This window comes from Cheilinus undulatus, linkage group 5 (genome assembly GCF_018320785.1).
Source record: "Cheilinus undulatus linkage group 5, ASM1832078v1, whole genome shotgun sequence".
NCBI lineage: Eukaryota > Metazoa > Chordata > Actinopteri > Labriformes > Labridae > Cheilinus > Cheilinus undulatus.
The window spans coordinates 53,501,605-53,519,538 of NC_054869.1; the positions used below are offsets into that span (position 1 = coordinate 53,501,605).

The 17,934-nt window shown below is 39.6% G+C and overlaps 1 protein-coding gene across 2 annotated transcripts in view; it reads right to left on the bottom strand.

Moving 5' to 3' along the window:
• Positions 1-17,934, bottom strand: part of LOC121509834 (ral guanine nucleotide dissociation stimulator-like) — a 91,584-nt gene that overhangs the window by 59,264 nt on the left and 14,386 nt on the right. The window contains exon 1 of one of the 2 annotated variants that reach the window (XM_041787518.1): positions 10,959-11,100. The exons of the other annotated variant lie outside the window; for it this stretch is intronic. Within the exon in view, the coding sequence (XP_041643452.1) occupies positions 10,959-11,054 (96 nt within the window). The 5' untranslated portion in view covers positions 11,055-11,100. Of the gene's footprint in view, positions 1-10,958; positions 11,101-17,934 lie in introns of those variants that run through there. 2 annotated transcript variants of the gene reach the window in all.

A 17,934-nucleotide genomic window follows, 5' to 3' on the forward strand; every position in this document is an offset into this window, starting at 1 on the left:
GAGACAAACCAGAGACAAACCAGAGACACACCAGAGACAAACCAGAGACAAACCAGAGACACACCAGAGACAAACCAGAGACAGAGTTAAACCAGAGACAAACCAGAGACAAACCAGAGACAGAGTTAAACCAGAGACAAACCAGAGACAGAGTTAAACCAGAGACAGAGACAGGCATTTTCTATTTACCTGGGTTGTCTTTGTGAAATATAAAAATTTGTTTGATGATCAGAAACATTTAAGTGTGATAAATATGCAAAAAAAATCAGGAATCATAAAGGGGGCACATACTTTTTCAAAGCACTGTACTGTAAATTCATACATTTATTTTTAAGTTTTTAAGTGATGACAGGTAAATGTCAGTATTGGTCTGAAGATTTCTACTGATCAATCCCCTTTCCTTTGGATAACACAGCTGATTTTCCAAAGATAAAAAGGAAATTTCTTAAGAAATCACCAAATTTCCACGCTGTCTGTGGAAAATTAAGAAATGAAGATTATTGTATGAACATATACTGATACCAGGATCGGATATCTAATACCAGGTCTAAGTATCATACTCATAAAACATAGATACCGCCATCTTTGTATCACGGGGTTCTCTGTGCATCTACTTTCCCTTCAGTCATGTTCTTCTGTCCTATCAAGCAGCGGCCATCCACCTGTAGTTGACCTCTGCCTGCACTTCTCACCCTTTTTCTGCCCCTTTGGACCTTGTTGCATTTTATTCCTCTTGTTTGACGTCCAAGTTCACATCACCGAATGTTCTGCGGAGGCTTTAGAGACCAAGTGGGAGATTAAAACGAGAGAGAAACAGAACACTGCCTGCCTGAGGAGAAGAATCAGCAAAATAATGCACTCAAAAACAATAACCAGGGGGAAAAGCATGGATGTGCAACAAATAAGGAGTTAAATGTGTCTTTAACCACACTGAATTCTTCATTCATTGCTACAGTAGAGTCATCAAGTTATGAGCCTCGGTATTCATAATCAACAACTCAGCAGACATCTGTAGATTTTCAGCACAGCTGGGCGACAGTTTGACAGCAGGTACCATAGCTGACTATCAAAAGTAATCAGATTACTGCAACTTCTAGTCTAGTTAACTATACTCATGTCAAACAAAGAGGAGAGACTGAGATGGTCGCTGTAACTCTGAGGATCTATCCTCTGAAGAGTGGTGCTTTCAAAACAGCCACATGAATAAATGGAGCCATGATGAACTGTTTAATTAGCACCATCCCACCACCACAGGCTGAGTCAGTGTGTTAATCAAAGATGATCATAAAATTAGAGAAGGAACAATAACAGCAAGGAGCTCTCCCCTTAGAGTGACAGAAAAAGAACCATAACCATAGAAACAGAGGCTCCAGTAAAGCTGTTAGAGCTGCTACAGCACAGGTGTCAAACTCAAGGCCCGGGGGCCAAATCCGGCCATGGTACAGTTGTATCCGGCCCGCAGGATCATACGATCTTTCTATTATAACTGGAACACCAGGATGAGGTCTGCAGATTTCCTCCAGTAAACGTGTAAATTTTACCTTGATGATTTAAGACATCCTTGTTAAATTATAAAAATCTAAAAAAAGTAAAGAGTAAAAGAAGTTAGATAAAAAGTCAGGAAGGTGGGAGAAGAAATTAATGTTGTCATTTAATATTTTCAATTTTGCATCTCACAGATGAACTTATGATCACTTATGATTTTGACTTTTTTCATGTTTTGACCTTTAAGATTCACAATTTTAAATTCCAAGTCATATTTTTATCTTTTAAACCTGTGATTTTGACTTTCCATCTCATGTATTTGCCTTTTAAAAACACTATTTTGCCTTTAAATTTCATGTTTTGACATTTTGAAGAAATAAGTTTAACTTTTTAACTCAGACTTTGAGCCTTTAAATTTATCATTTTTACTTTTTTTTCATCTCAGAATTGTTTATTATCAGTGTTATTTATATTTTTTCATATTTAACCCTTTACCTACTGAGCCGGCGCTGTGTTTTATATGTCCAGAGTATTATTACCGTAACTCTGACAAAGTTTGTCCGATCAGAAAAGTTCCAATGGTGCTGGAAAGCTGAGAATTGTGGGCATGCACACATATATGGTTCATTACGGTACTCACAACCATATGACGTGGGCATTCATAGCAAAACAGCAGAAGTATGGCGAGACCGCTACACAGATTTAAACACTGTAACTCCTTGAAAGTTTGCTCAATCTAAAAAAATCCAACGCTGACAGAGAGCTGAGAATCTGTGCTTTCCGGCAATATATGATGTGTGGTATATATATTACAGTAATGTCGAACAGCACCATGAAAACGGCAGCTTTGGCAGAAGACGAGTGAGAAAGGAGAGTGAAGGAAGAGAGGAAAAGGAGAGCGAGCGAGAGTGGTGTTTTGTAGTGGCATTTGTGTGTGTCTGTCATGTGCAATAACAATCTGTTACTGAGAATGTTGAGAACGCATTTTTCCACCTTTATTTGCACTAATTGTCACCTATGTATATCGTTATCTTTGCACTGCTTTTTGCACACCCAGAGTCCTAGACTCAAAAATGACTGGTGATTGTTCTAAACATGTATAGGTTCACATTATAAATGTCCAATCAAAACTTCATGAGCAATAACAACATTTCTTCTCATAAAAGCCATGAAAAACAAATCAGTTTTGTGTTTTTCTTCTTTTAAACTGCTGAAAATTCCATATAATGTGCAATAATCATTAACCAGATGTTGAAAAGACAAGTTCAAGTACTCCTGGGAAAAGGGACCAAAGCTCTCAGACTTAGGGCATTTCCTGATTATTTTACAGCCAGAATAACAAAATATGTCCAAATGGACATCTTTAGACTCAGTAGGTAAAGGGTTAATGGTGAAAATGAGGTTGACAGTTTATGTGTAAATGTTGACCTTGTTGGGCTCTTGGGTAAGGCCTAAATTCAGAATCTGCGATTGACTTTCACACTCCTGGCCTGACTAGTCCGGCCCTCAGGACTTCTCATCGGAGCAAATCTGGTCCCAGACTCAGTATGAGTTTGACACCCCTGTGCTACAGGATTTTAAGGGCTTTGAGTAAAAATCAACAGAAAACATCTGATTTTAAGGCATTTTAAATCAAAATCATGCCAAAAGGTTTCAGTCATTTTTACAATGAAATTTTGGATGTGTGTGATTGATTGACTTTTGTGTCATGCATAAAAATATACCCAGCCCAAATAAGCCTACGAGATACCAATACTAATATAAAAAGACCAGTTGTACAGTTTATCAGCAGTCCAATCCTTTATTTATTTTATTATTTATTTTTGCAATATCTTAAAAATCATTCAATCTGCTCCTTTAAGGGTGGTTCCACATGATGGACCCAGGCCCTGATCTGAGTACACTTGACCCCAAAGTTCACTTAATCTGTGAGTCTATGATTCATGAGTATTCTAGCACGGTCAGCGAGAGATGTGACTGAACCACGCTGGAGTACGGGTACATGTCAGTGAGGAGAGCGCTAAAGTGGGTTCTAAAACCTTCGTATCCGTGCAGCATGGACTCTTTTCATCCTCTGAGCTGATCTGTAGAGGTGAAAGAAGGAAGAGAGTCACTGCTGTAAGTATTATCTGTATCAATTAATATAATCAATTAGTGAGCTCAGACACCAACCATTAAATCTAATCACATATCATTATTATATTTTTTACTTTTTGGTATGTAGCCCTCAGCAGAAATGAGTTTGGGAACCTGTTTATTCCATCTCAAGTCCAAACTGCTCCATTTTTACAACATTTGGTTTTGATTGAAGAAATTTAGATTTTTGGTTTGTGAATGGATATTAAGTAGACGGTGATGGCCGCTGATGCTGGACCAGTTCAGAAGTATTGCTTTAAAGTAGCGTGAGGCAGACCTCCCATGGGGGGCGCCACAGGACTTCAGGGGAGGCACAGAACCATAAACCAGAAAAAAGGGATTTTCTTTGCTAACTTCTGCTGTGTGGGGGGCAAAATGGACAGATTTACAGTTTTACTGAGACTATACTACAGAGTGGACTATTAAAGTTAGGATTAGTCCTGATGATGCTCCACAGCCACAGTCTTTAATTTGAAAGAAGCAAGAGCAGCTAAAGGCTGTGTAAACCCTGGGGTCAAACTGAGACAAAGCTCTAAGTCAAGAGATCAAACAAGGGGAATTTTTGACGGGAAGTAAAAGTAAAGTAAGAGGAATTTAGAAAGGTAACTGAGACATTTAAGTCAGCCTCTGCAAGTGCAGGTTTTTGGTGCCAACAATGACCAAGAGTGAGTACCAGGCAAGGCTGAAGGTGGAGGGTGACCTGCAGTTCTGTAGTCCTGCATGGATGTTCTCTCTAGAGCATCGAGCAGAATAATCAGGAAGTGTTGGCATTAAGCTCATTACTGGAACTAAAGAACGGATGTTTAAAGATAAATGCAAACCAAAATAAGACAAAAATTAAAATGTTGAAAATAAAAAAGCTTACATGTTTGAAAATATAGTTGTTTAAATTTTTTTAATCTTATTTTATATAGGGCTGGGGGACCATGAAATAAATAAGTTTGTAAAGCTCTCCCTCCCACACTGTCTCTCCTGCTTTAGAGCAGAACCAATCAGAGAATAACATCGTATTTCTCTGTATCCCTGCTCTGTTTCTTACCATCAGCTCAGTAGCTCTTCTGTTTTTGTTGCTGTGGTATCAAACAGTATTAATATCATTTAAATTTAGTAGAAATGAATCCATGTTTGAAATTCTTGCATCGTGTCGACCCTAGCCTTCACTCTGAGAACACAAACAGTCAGTGTGACACAGATCGGTTGTTAACATCAGCAGCATCGTCCGAGCTCCAGCTTAGATCATCCTGACATCATGGTTTGATCATCAGCTAGACAAAGCACCTCCACAGACAGACTGACTGCAGATAAACCGGAGAGAGCAGTCCTTTTTCTATTCAAACTAAGGCTGAGCTATTAATCCAGACTAAGTCACAGTATGTCCTGCTGCAATCTCAATCACAGAAAATGCAACATCTCTTTAACCTGACGTGTCAAAACTGCAGTTTAATACAGATTTATGCAGCAGAGATGCTCACTTCTGCAAATCAAACAATCATTCACGTGTCATTTATTTAGAGGAGTTTGCAAAAATCCTACTTTCCTCATTTTCTATGCTTTTGTCAGCAGAATCAGAATGACATAAAAATGATCATTCCCTTCGATACAAAAATTCATGTCACATTCGCAATGTGAGTCAAAATAATCAATACTTCTCAAGATAATTCAGCCCTAATTCAACCCATACTTATCACACCTGATTATGCTGCATCACTGGCCAACAGCGGGAAAAAGAAGTGACCTGGAGTGACCCCAGAGAAAAATTCCCACCATGTGGACCGAATCAGACGCTGCAGCCAAGAAACACGGAGCAAGTGTGAGAAAGAGAGAAACAATAGCAAACAGCTGACAGAAAAACAGAGGATCAAATTTAATGAAATATCATTGTTCGAGCACATTTTATACGACCTCAGGTGACCTCAGGTGATCCAAAGACGGGATTAAAACAGGCCGCAGCGTTCTTCAGTGGAAACTACATGTAGATTTTCTCAGCTCTGCTTTAAACTCAGTCCTAAAAACAGGCTCACACTCCCACAGGTGGAAAGTTCATCTGTGGAGTCAAGAGCCAAAGGAGCGTCATTTTTCTGAGCTCTGCTAGTGCACACGAATGCATCATTTTAGTTAACCTTAACCAGGCAAAGATTACAGCCATATTAACCCTCAGGCATCACTTTAATTCACTACCCTTTAAAGCCATCAAGGACAAAAATATCCACTTCCAAAAACTTTTTTTGCATAAATTCCTTAAACAACTTCAGCTGTGTTCAAAACTACCAAACATTCAATCATTTTGAGGATTTTAACCCTTTAAATGCCAGTTAGATTACTTAAAGATCAAAAAATGTGGTTTGAATGGGAGTCAATGGAACATTTTTGTCCACAAGTGACTCAAAAGGGTAGTAAATTTTAAATCAGATGCTACACAAAAACTAATAATGCATCAAAGTCAATATTTTGGCTAATGTTTGTCATACCCAGGACTGATTTAGAAAAACACCCCCCACCCCCCCAACATTAGTTATCTGGTAAATAATCACTGTTTTGTGTGTTTGTTTTTTTTTTTTTTAGAAAAAAATATGACCATCCTGTAGTCAAACAGGCATTTAAAGGGTTAAAATCCTGAAAATTATTCAATAATCAATAGTTTTTATCAGAACTGAAGTTCGTAAAAAGATCTGACCCAAAAAAGCAGAAAAAAATATGAATGTATACTTTTTTTATTGCCATTTTTGGAAGTGGACGTTTTTGTCCTTAATGATTTTAAAGGGTAGTAAATTTTAAATCAGATGCTACACAAAAACTAAAAATGCATCAAAGTCAATATTTTGGCTAATGTTTAACATAATCAAGCTGGATTTAGAAATAATGCCCCAGCCATCCAACATTTGGTTTAAGGAAAATATCTTTTTTTTTTTCACTTTTTTCATAAAAACAACATTGACTTTAAGTAGTCAAACTGGCATTTAAAGGGTTAAAATCCTCAAAATGATTGAATGTTTGGTAGCTTTGAGTACAGCTGAAGTTGTTGATGCCAAAAAAAAAAGCAGAAAAAAATATATAACTGTTAAATTTTTATAGCAGTTTTTTGCAGTGGACATTTTTGTCCTTAATGTCTTTAAAGGGTAGTGAATTTGTTTCAGTGTTCCCCTGATATGAATTAAAAAAATCTGCCTACTAAGAAACTTTGTTGAAAAAAATGAGACCATATGCACCAACACAGAGAGAATGGTGAGAGGAGAAAGAGGAACAATTTGCCCAAATGAACAAAAACGTCTCTAGCAATGCCTGAGAGTTAAATCTGTGTAATATGGGGGATTAATGATGGTGTATTTTATAACAGAAAATAAAACTGGATTAGGAGTCATTCTTAGTCTGCGTGATGTTTTTGTCTGGAGGACTGACGATCATTAAAGCAGAGTAAAGGACAAACTCCTGGCTCTGCAGGTTTCACAGCAGCTGTGCAGGATTTTAAAAATCATTCGTTCATGAACAGCTAAGCTGACCAAATGTCAGCAGACGATGGTGTGTCTGCTGCTTGAAGTCTCAGCTTTGATTAACCAGCTGATCTCTGAGGGATTATCACAGACACGACCAAACATGTTTCATATCAGAGGGCACAAACAACCTGCAGGGACACCGTTACCAAGGTGTGCAGGTACACCTGTGCACAAACAGAAGCACACACTGCTGACTGAAGGCTCGCTCCAGCCAGAGGACAAGCCCTCTCTCTGCTGAGTTGATTCCAGTTGGAAAATGAAGAACAGCATCAATCAAACCAAGAAGCACTGATATGTCTGAGCTAAAGTAAATCCAGGTTAACCCGAGGGGGGCTGAGAGGCATCATGATGTAAGAAGTGACAGAACAGAGACCACAAACGATTCAGGCACCAATAATGAGTCACATGACTCACTAGGAAGTCGCGACGAATTTCAGTCAGATCAGGCTTTTTGTCATGCAGAGTACAGGGGAACATGACAGCTGACCACAGCCTCACCAGATACTCCTGATTGGTCAGAAGGATTTCTGTTTGATGTTTTGGGTGTTCGGCTGCACACAGTCCCACAGCGAGAGCAGGATTAGGGCTGAACCATTTGTGAAAATAATCTAATTGTGATTTTTTTTTCCCCTTAATATTGCGATTACAATTAATATGTCTTACTTTTTAAATTCCTCATCTTGTGTATTTTAAACAAACACGAGTAAAACAATCATTCTACATGGGTTGAATAGTTCTGAAAAAGGCCATATGACCCGCTGTGTTGAAGGAGATTGGTCATTTTTATGTCATTCTCATTTTCAATAAGAAAAACATACCAAAAAAAGGAAACTAGGAATTTCTGCAAACTACTTGAGAAATAAATTTCACCTGAATGTTTGCATGTGTTTAGCATAACGCTTCTGCTGTAAAAACGTATTAAACTGACATTTTTACACACATTTCAGGCTAAAGAAATATCGCACCTTCTGCGATGTGAAAAGAGCATTAAGACATCTTGCAATTTAAACTAAATTTTGATAATTTCCCAGCCCTAGTGAGAATGAGACCATAGATCTGACCCCAGCCTCTGTGTGAGACTTTTAAAGAAAACTTCAGCGACATGTCGCAGTCCATCCTGACTTCACTCGTACAGCGTGGGCACTCAGGTCGTACACGACCGTCAGACTGTATGAGGCTCATACAGAGAGCTCATACTCTCACAGCTCATACTGTGGGTTTATAACTCATGAGTGATGGTCGTGTGTTGTAAAAGATTCAGAGCACATTTACCTACCACTGTGACGGAGTCAGCTCAAACACACTTGGCCACACACATGAAGATTTGTGAAATCTTAAGAGTTTTTTTACGATGACAATAATCACTGATTTTACCGCTTTATTTTTACAGTGAGTGGTGTAGAACAAGAGGATCAACTCAGCACTTCACACACTAACAGATTCTGTCCACAGACTGCCAGAGTCTCAGCCTGCCCTCGTCTCTCAAAACACCAAATCTTACTGGGTCAGACCTGACCGTGAGTGAAGATGCTACCGTGGCTAGCTGTTAGCTGCATGCTAAGTCCTTTATGGTTGCCGTTCTGGTCCAGCTCCCTCGCTTGTCAGTTCATCTGTGGTCTGTTTTACAGCACATGTTCTCAAACACTCGTTTATTTCCACAAATCAAAAAGTTGCTCCTTGATTTCTGATATCCATCTAGCTTTATGCTTCCTGTCTGCTTTTGTTGCCATGGCTGTTTTTGTTTTACTTCCTCCTTTAGTCAGCCTGCTTCCTGATTGGCTATTGCTCATGTCTGCTTGGCTGTCCACGGCGCTCACATTACACATCAGGATTTCCCGTCTGAACTTGTTTAATATTTACGCTCTCCAGTCCGTTTACAGTTAGGTCAGGTTTTATGCTTTTCTTATTTATAACTGCCACCATGGCTGTGTTTGCTGTGCTTCCTATTTCTGTCAGCTGGCTTCCTCATTGGCTATCACTCTGTTCCCAGTCACAGTCCTGCTCCTGCCTGCTCGGCTGTCCTAGGAGTTCCCGCAGGATTTCTGATTATGAATACTGAACATCTTTAATATTCATGGAGGGTAAAATCATTCTTAGATCACAGGAAGATCTGCCATTGGATCTCAAACAGTGTGCTCTTTCCTAGTCATTACAATACATTATTACTGCAGCTATACAACAACTCAAGATGCTGTAGGTCAGGGGTCATCAAGTACATTTGCTCAAGGGCCAGATTTAGTCTTGACAGAAACTCAAGGGGCCAGACTTTCAAATAAACAGAAATTTTGGTCAGATTAAACACATTATTGAGTATTTGTGTTTTCACAAGGAGACAGGTCCGCCTGCAGAATTAGCTGGGCCCCTGAAAAAATATCAGAGAATGGGCCCTCCCCAACTGTGATTGAACAGCAATATTAACTCATTTTTGACACTTTTTAGCCTCTTTTAACTGCTTCACTCCGACATTTCTGCAACATTTTTGCCACTCTTTAACCCATTTTTGTCATTCTTTAATTCCTTTTAAACCACTTTTCCTGCTCATTTTTATCCATTTTGTGCCATTTTTTTTATCCATTTTACCACTATTCATCTATTTTAGCCACTTTTAACCCCTTTTCATGACTTTTTTGCACCATTTTCACAATTTTGACCAATTTTTAATACTTTATGCCCCTTTTTTTTCCAATATTTGCAACATTTTAACCTCTTTCACCACATTTCCTGCCAATTTTTGACCATTTGTGCCACTCCACAACCATTTTTGCCTCTCTCTAACCCCTTTTCACTGCTTTATCCGGACATGTTTGCAACATTTCTGCCAGTCTCAACCATTTTTTTATATTCAATTATAATGGATGACAAATGAATTTCTGTAAAAACATGTAATTCTAAAACTATTTCAAAATTAACTGTTTTTGGGGTGGATTTAACGGCTGCAGACAGCTACTCTTAAAACCACATCTTTTCCTCTTTTTGTGAATTTAATGATCTACTGGGGGCCAGATAGGAAGCTTTGGGGGGCCTGATACGGCCCACGGGCCGCCAGTTGATGATCAGTGCTGTATGGTGTTGCAGCGCTTATTTTGCATAAATATAAAAATGGTGTTGCTTGAGATTTTAAGGTGAAAAATGAGCAGCTCAGTTTTGCTCTCCTGTACAAGGGTACTAAAACAAGTATTCAAACTTTTTCAGCTTTTTTCACAAGCCTTCTTTGGTGGTAAACAAACAAACCCACAACTGCTTTCTGCAGCGAATCAGATATAATTCAGCCTGACACACAAACAGTCACCCAGCTTTCATTTACATCTGTACCAGTGCACAATGACACATGCACACAGCTGCAGACCTGCACACACACACACACACACACACACACACACTGACATTTACACAGTGAAACACAGTGGTTCTGCTTACACTTCCTCTACATTACAACCTCACTATCAATCTATTGGTCTTTATTATATAATAGAACTTTTGTGTTAAACATTCAAACTCCTTTAAGATGAACGCTGATGCTCTGCTCTGTGATTGGAGTCACGTTTGAGCTTTACAAACGGATATATTTGCTTACACTGACATGCAATAAATACTTAAAATATTCTCTGCAGGGTACAGTACAGTGTGTCACTCTCAGTGCACAATCACACACTAGTATACACACATGCACAGAGGAAACTGGGCTTAGTCACACGCCTATCACACAAATATGTGCCTAGAATTTCACAACGAATTCAGAGGTATTTGTTGTTCATGCATGCACTGACTCTAAAGGTGTAACACACACAGCATGGGTAGAAATACACACATAACACACAGGCAGCTGTCTTTGGTGTCTGAGCTCACCAGATCGTCCAGGATGCTGACGGGGAAATCAAACATGCACATCTTGACGGGCTGAGCCAGGGCTCTGTGCAGGCTGAACAGGGACTTGGCTTCCATGGTGCACAAACACCACCCAGCCGCCGCGTGCCAAATCGCAAAACAAACATACACCAAAACAAAATAAAGATAAAAGAAAGAAAAAAATCGATAAGGAACTCCCCAAGCCGGCTGCACACCGCTCTGCCTCTCAGCGAACACCGCGAGGAATCCGTCTCAGAAGAGAAGAAGAACCCCTCCACCTCTACCTCCACCTCCTTCCTACCCCACCTCCTCCGCCCCGCCGTCCAAGCCACCAACAACCCCTGGTTTCCCTCCCCCCCTCTTCCTCTACTCGTCGTTCCTCCCCCTCTTCCCTCACCAGGGAACGTCTTGGCTGTCAGCAGCTGCTCTCTCGTCTTTCTGTCTTCAGGAGGTATTGCCCAACACTCAGCTGTTGTGCCACAACCGCAGCGTGTTTGCTCTCTCTCCTGGTTCTTTGTGACGTTCAGTTACCTCTGAGCTGCATGCAAACTAAGAGAGAGAAAACTCAAAAATTCAATGCAGCAGGAAGCAGACAGGTTCTGGTTCTCTGCAGCGAGTCAATCAGAGACAAGGACCAGAGATGGACCATCTGAGAGAACCTGCTGAGGGTGAAGCAGACTGTAGAGATGCAGCAGATGATCAGGAGAGTATCATTAAGGACCGTTTTTATTTAAAATATGTGATTTTTATAGCACAAAGGTTCACCTCCTCCACCCCAGCCTCCTCCTTTATAGACTAAAGCTTCACCTCCTCCACCCCAGCCTCCTCCTTTATAGACTAAAGCTTCACCTCCTCCACCCCAGCCTCCTCCTTTTAGTGCATAATGCTTGTTGTACCCTCATATTTAGATTCATGCTACTATGGATTAATTGTTTCTGAAAAGAAGATCGCTGTTTAAAATATAAATTGTCATAAATGTATCTATGCATACGGGGGTTTCTAGCCATTTACTCCCTGGAAAGTCAAAGCAGCTGCTTGACTAACCCAGGGAGAACCTTTAGAGCAGGACTTTCTCTGCTAAATAAAACTACAACTATTTTGCAATAAAATGGTGAAATGTTTCAAACTGAATGAAGGTTATAACATCCACGGATTTATTGCTTGAATTTGAAAAATACACAAGATGAGGAACCTAATAATAATCACATATTAAATTGCAATCGCAATTAGATTGTTTTTGCTGATCGTTCAGCCCTACTGTAAATATGTGTGCTCGTTAGTTTGCCTAATTGGGGTGAAATCATTAACAGGATTTCATTTGTCATGTTAAAAGCATCTGCACACACAGGCAGCAAGCAGACAAATATTATCAAGGATTTTATTATCAACATGCGCTCATTACACATCGTCTTCATGATGGTAACTAGAGCAATACTGTGGTTATTTCTAATGCCCCGGGATATGGTATTACCCTATTATCACCCATTCCTAGAGTGGACATGTCTCTGTGTGTACTAACAGTTTAACATCTGAGGCTAGCTCAGACTGATGCCGAGGTGGTCTGGTAGCCTGGACTGGATTGGCTGTGTCAACAGTCTTAGCTTAAAGACCGCCCCATCAGCTGGTGTGATCTGTCATATTCTGCTAGTAAACAAAAGGCAGCCTTTATTTACACTCAGAGTGATGGGAATCATGGTTCTTTTAGAGGTCTGGATCATGTGTCTGAGCTCACTAAGAGAGGCGGGTCTTTTTGCTCTCCAGCAGCTCTTCATTTGGTACCAATTTGCCTTTGCTATGTTTTTTAAACAACAACTGAAATGGAAAAAGGAAACAGTCTCTCAAACAGGAGCAGGCTCCCATCACTCACTAAAGGAGCCAGCTCTAAGGACCAGCTCATCTGTGAACCACACGCCATGACTCCCTCCTAACTTGTCTCGTATTGAATGAGACATCAGGAGTCATTGCCGTCTAACCACTCCTCCGCAAGCTTTATCTACTAAATAGTCAGTGTGACCTTTAAAAGCATGTTGGTGACAAGATGAGGGTGAAAAGCTGTTAAAGAGGCACCTCTAGTCTCTTAGCTGGTGGCTAACTGGCCTGTATTCATTCTTATCAGCAGCCTCAGAGATGATGGATAGGCTGTTAGAATCAGAGAAGGGACAGAGAGTTCTGGTACCAGATCACTGAAGACGGTTGTTAAAGCAGAGCACGGGCGTACGGACTAAAGTGGCGCCACTCTGTATCGCTATGACTGAAATTCATTTATAACCCCCTCTGCCCCACACGTGTGCGGCTGTTTGGAGTTTGAAGTCTACTGAACCTAAACCGTTTATCTCCAGTCTGCCTTTCATGATTTCTCTGCTGAGTTAAGAGGAGAGGCGGGAACATCTCCTAACTAAACTTCATATTGGCGTTTTTTTTGTTTTTGCCTCTCCATCTTTACACCCAGCTGAACCTGAAGGCCCAAACAGCCTCCTGCACTCTCACTAATGTAGGTCACACGGCTCTCAGCCAAAATGGCTCAAACTGTGATGGAGAGGAAGTTAGTTTGCTCTGACCTGAAAAAAGTCTGCGTCAGAGCTGTGAAAACGTGCCTATGTTTTGTTTCTGAAAGCCTCAGAGTTTTTTTTATCTCACCTATCACAGGAGTCGTGCTGCAGCGCTGCTTTGGTCGCTTTGTGTTTCACTGACAGACGGCAGTCAACAACCAGGCGGAGGAATTGTTCACCATGTCTACTTCTGCACACCACATGATTTTAAACCTTACATCACTGGTTCCCAACCTGGGGTCTGGGACTCTCTTGGGGAAGCCTGAGATTTCATAATCTCATAGTTTGACCTTTTATGGGATTATGAGGTCAAAAATTAGAGTTGAAAATACGAGATAAAATACAAAATAAATGGTTAAAAAGGTCAAAATATCACTTAAAATTTAGAGTTATGAATCTTAAAGCTCAAAATATTACATGAGAAGTCAAAATTATGAGTTGAAATGCTCAAAATATTAGGGATGCACGATATTATCGGTAGTAGCTTTTTAAGCTATTTTTTAAGCTATTATCGGCCGATAATAGCTTAAAAAGTTAATCATCGGTATCGGCCATAGTAAAATTTACGCTGATGCAGGCAGATATTATGACGTCATAATTAAGCGCACACGATGATGCTGGACGTGCGCAGACAACAATAAACAACATGTCAGCTGTGTGGGAGAAGTCTGAGGTGTGGGAACAAGACAGCAAAGTAGCTGTTTGCATTGCTTGTAAAGTACGTCGGATGAATGGAGGAGCTCGACAACACGCCTTTAACACCACCAGTTTAATTTTGCATCTAAAAAACCGCCAACCTGATGACTACAAGGACTATAAAGAATGGCAAAACTTCGTGCCAGGGAAAACTCGGCAGCAGCCTCTACTTAAGTCATTAAACAAAGCTAAAAAATACAGCAGTGACCACCCAAAGGTAAGGAGCTGAACAGGAAAATCATTGAATTTATAGCTCTTGATAATCAGCCTTTCAGCGTGGTGGAATATACCGGCTTGTGATGCATTTAAAGCCCCGCTACGTTATACCTAGCAGGCACTTATAGCCTTACCTGAACTGAAAAACTTCGTTTCCAGTCACGTAGAGAAGCTCCTCGTTAAAGCTAAACATGTTAGCTTCACCACGGATATATGGACATCATCACGTTTAGCCTCACTGCCTCCGTGGATAGATGAGGAGTGCTGACTCAGCAGCCACAGTTGCAGCCGCTTTTGCTAACATGTTTAGATAGAGATAAAAAGAACACGCATGTCGTCCTACGTGACATGCGCAAAACATGGCAAAAGCAATGACGGACTTCTGAGTGCCGTCTCCTGTGCACACTCGAAGGTGCATGAAGGTGTGTCCAGCATTGGAGATGTTTGTGTCACTGTGTGGTTACAGCGCTGTTTACAGTGAAATGCCCATTAAACTTGGTTGCTTAGTTAGTTTGTGCTGTTTAAAGCAGAATCAGGAGAACTACTTTAGTTTTATTTCTGTTCATCTTGAGTCTCAGAAGTTTAGAATTATAATTAAGCTCTGAACTATAGCTAGTTTTTTTTTTTTGCATTTAAGCATCTGTGTTGTTGTTTTTTAAAGCCCTTTGTCAGGAGTATCTCAGGGAGCCATCCTGCAAACTGGCTGAGTAATAAGGAGAGTCAGTCTAAATGTATAAGCTATTTCTGTTTTGCACTGTGGAGCTCAGAGTCAGCAGGTTATTCTGCTGCTGCTTATTGCCCTCAAAAATGCAGATGACTTTGGCTGCACTGTTAAAAATACATGTAAGCATGTAACACACGTAACCCAAAGACATTAATGTAAGTTTGTCATTAGTGTATGGCTGTATTTAAAAAAAAACAAAAAACAATATATCCTTCAGTTCTGATAAAAATCAAATGTTTTGTCAGTTTGTACAAAAATAGACTACCAATATTTAAAAAAATTGTAGTCCATGATAGAATTGGTGTTTATAACAGTGAAAAAAAATGTAGTTAAATATCGGTATTGGCCAAAATTTGTTTCAAAATATCAGCATATCGGATATCAGCAAAAATCCAATATCGTGCATCCCTAGCAAAATATGAAATTAAAAGTCAGAATCCTAAGTTTGAGTCCTAATTGTGAGATGCTAGATTGAAAATGTGAATTAAAACACAAATTAATTTGTTTTCCCACATTCCTGACTTCTTATCGAAACATTTTTACTCCTTTTTCAGATTTTATGACCTTCTAATATATTTTGAACTTTAAGATTTTTAATTCTAAATTTTAAGTAATACTTTGACCTTTTAACCAGTTATTTTGTTTTTTATCTCATATTTTCAGCTCCAAACTTTGATGTCATAATCCCATAGTTTGACCTTTTAGACTCACTGTTTAAATTTTGAATGAAATTTTGACTTTTTAATTTCATGATGACAAATTTTATTTCATATTTTGACCTTTTAAACTCATGATTTTGACTTTCTTTCTAATATATTTGTCATTAAAAATATTATTTTTCAATTTCCATTTCATGTTTTGACCTTTTTGAACTAATAAATTTACTTTTCTCAGATTGTGTTAACTTTTTAAACGTCAAATCCGTTTATCATCAGTGCTAAGTTTTTTTAATATAAATATTTTATTACTGGTGAAATGAGGTTGACAGTTTCTGGTTAAAAAGGTGACCCTGTTAGGTCCTCAGGTTAGTCCTGAATCCAGAATCCGGCCCCTGCTGTGACTGAGTTTGACACCCCTGATCTAAGACTTTTGACGGATCTGCATTCTATTTTTTTCTTTATTTTATTTATTTTTGACCATATCATGACACTTTATTTACATTCACCTAATCTTTGTTTTACTGAACTGACCATGAAGGCTTCACAATGAAACCATCTGTTCATTAAGTGAGCTACTATGGAACCATAAAAATATTGTTTGATAAACATAATTCCACATCAGAGGGGCTATTAACCCTGCAAAGCAGATGGATACGCCCGTTTCCTTGTTTCTCACTGGCAAATCCATCTTGCAAAGCTCCCATCTGAACCGTTCGGGCCCGGTTAGACAGTGACAGGACCAATCAGCGTTGAGGGGCAGTACTTTCAGGCGCAGCAGAGTCGTGACGTAAACAAGCAGCAGCAAGAGCTGGTGCAGTTATGGAGGAAGAGATTAGCGTGGATGCTGTTAAAGCGCCAGTTTTATCAGAACTTGACGACATTTCCTCATTAAAAGAAGAACAAAGAACAGCAGTGAGTTGTTTTCTTTAAAAACCATAAAAGTCGTGTACTGACATGTCTATAGTCACCATGTTTTGTGTTATTCCTCAGTAGCTGCGCGCGCGCAGCTCAACAGCAGCTACGTCACGTGTTTTGTTGCTCTGATTGGCCCATAGAGATGTGACAGACAGAGCGTTCACCCAATCACACTCTGAGTTTTTTCAACTCCTCTGCCTTTTCCCAAACGTTCCCTATTGCAGCTTTCCAAGATGGATGTGTGAAACAAATCCATCTGGCGTGTTAGGTTAGGGGGCTATGGCTTTATTAGGAACAGTAAAATAATCATATTGAGACCATTAGGGGTGGGAATCACAGGGTACCTCACGATATGATACGATACGCGATACATGGTCCACGATACCGATATTATCACGATACAGCAATACTGCGATAGATATATTGCAAGAAAATTGTATAATGATACATCACAAAATATGTCTAACTAGAGAATACAAAATAGTTATAAAATGGTCAAGTGCAGGATTTCTCAGTTTATTCACAACAATTTAGTATCAGTTTCACAGAATTTGACACAGACTGAGCTAAATACTGAATATGAAGTGCATAAAGTCTATACATATGTGTGTAGTATATATATGTAGAACTTATTATGTAATTTTAAGTTAATATCGAATTTAACAATGTAGAATTAAGCTATTTAAAAAATATGTAGTCCTGCATCATCTGGCATTTTACCTATCTTTGTTCAATCTGAAGATGAGGATTTTCCCCATTTGTTGCACTGAATTAAAATGCTGCCATGATTTTTTTTTAAGAAAAGGGGAATAAATTATTATAGAGTGAATGTACTCCAATCCTTTATATTTCATCAGTTTTTTTTTATGTCATCACATGATGTGTTTGTGGAGGGAGACTACGGGAGACGAGCTGATCGTCACGTCCAGCTTTCAGACTGATGGACTGTGTTTTGCGGAGGGCATGACGTGACAGGCCAGTGTTTCTTTCTTGTGTTACCGAAGCCGTCATTCTTAACGACACTACACGGGACAGGTCCTTACGAATACAACGACTGTGATTATGGTTGCATGAGTAGAGACCAGCGGTAGCTTCAACGGGCTTGTTTGTTGATGTTAGCCGTTAGCTGTAGCGCTAACGCGATGATGCCTAACTCGTAGATTCGTCGTGTTGTCTCAGTATTTTACTCTGGCGTGGCATATCTTGCAAACGACAGT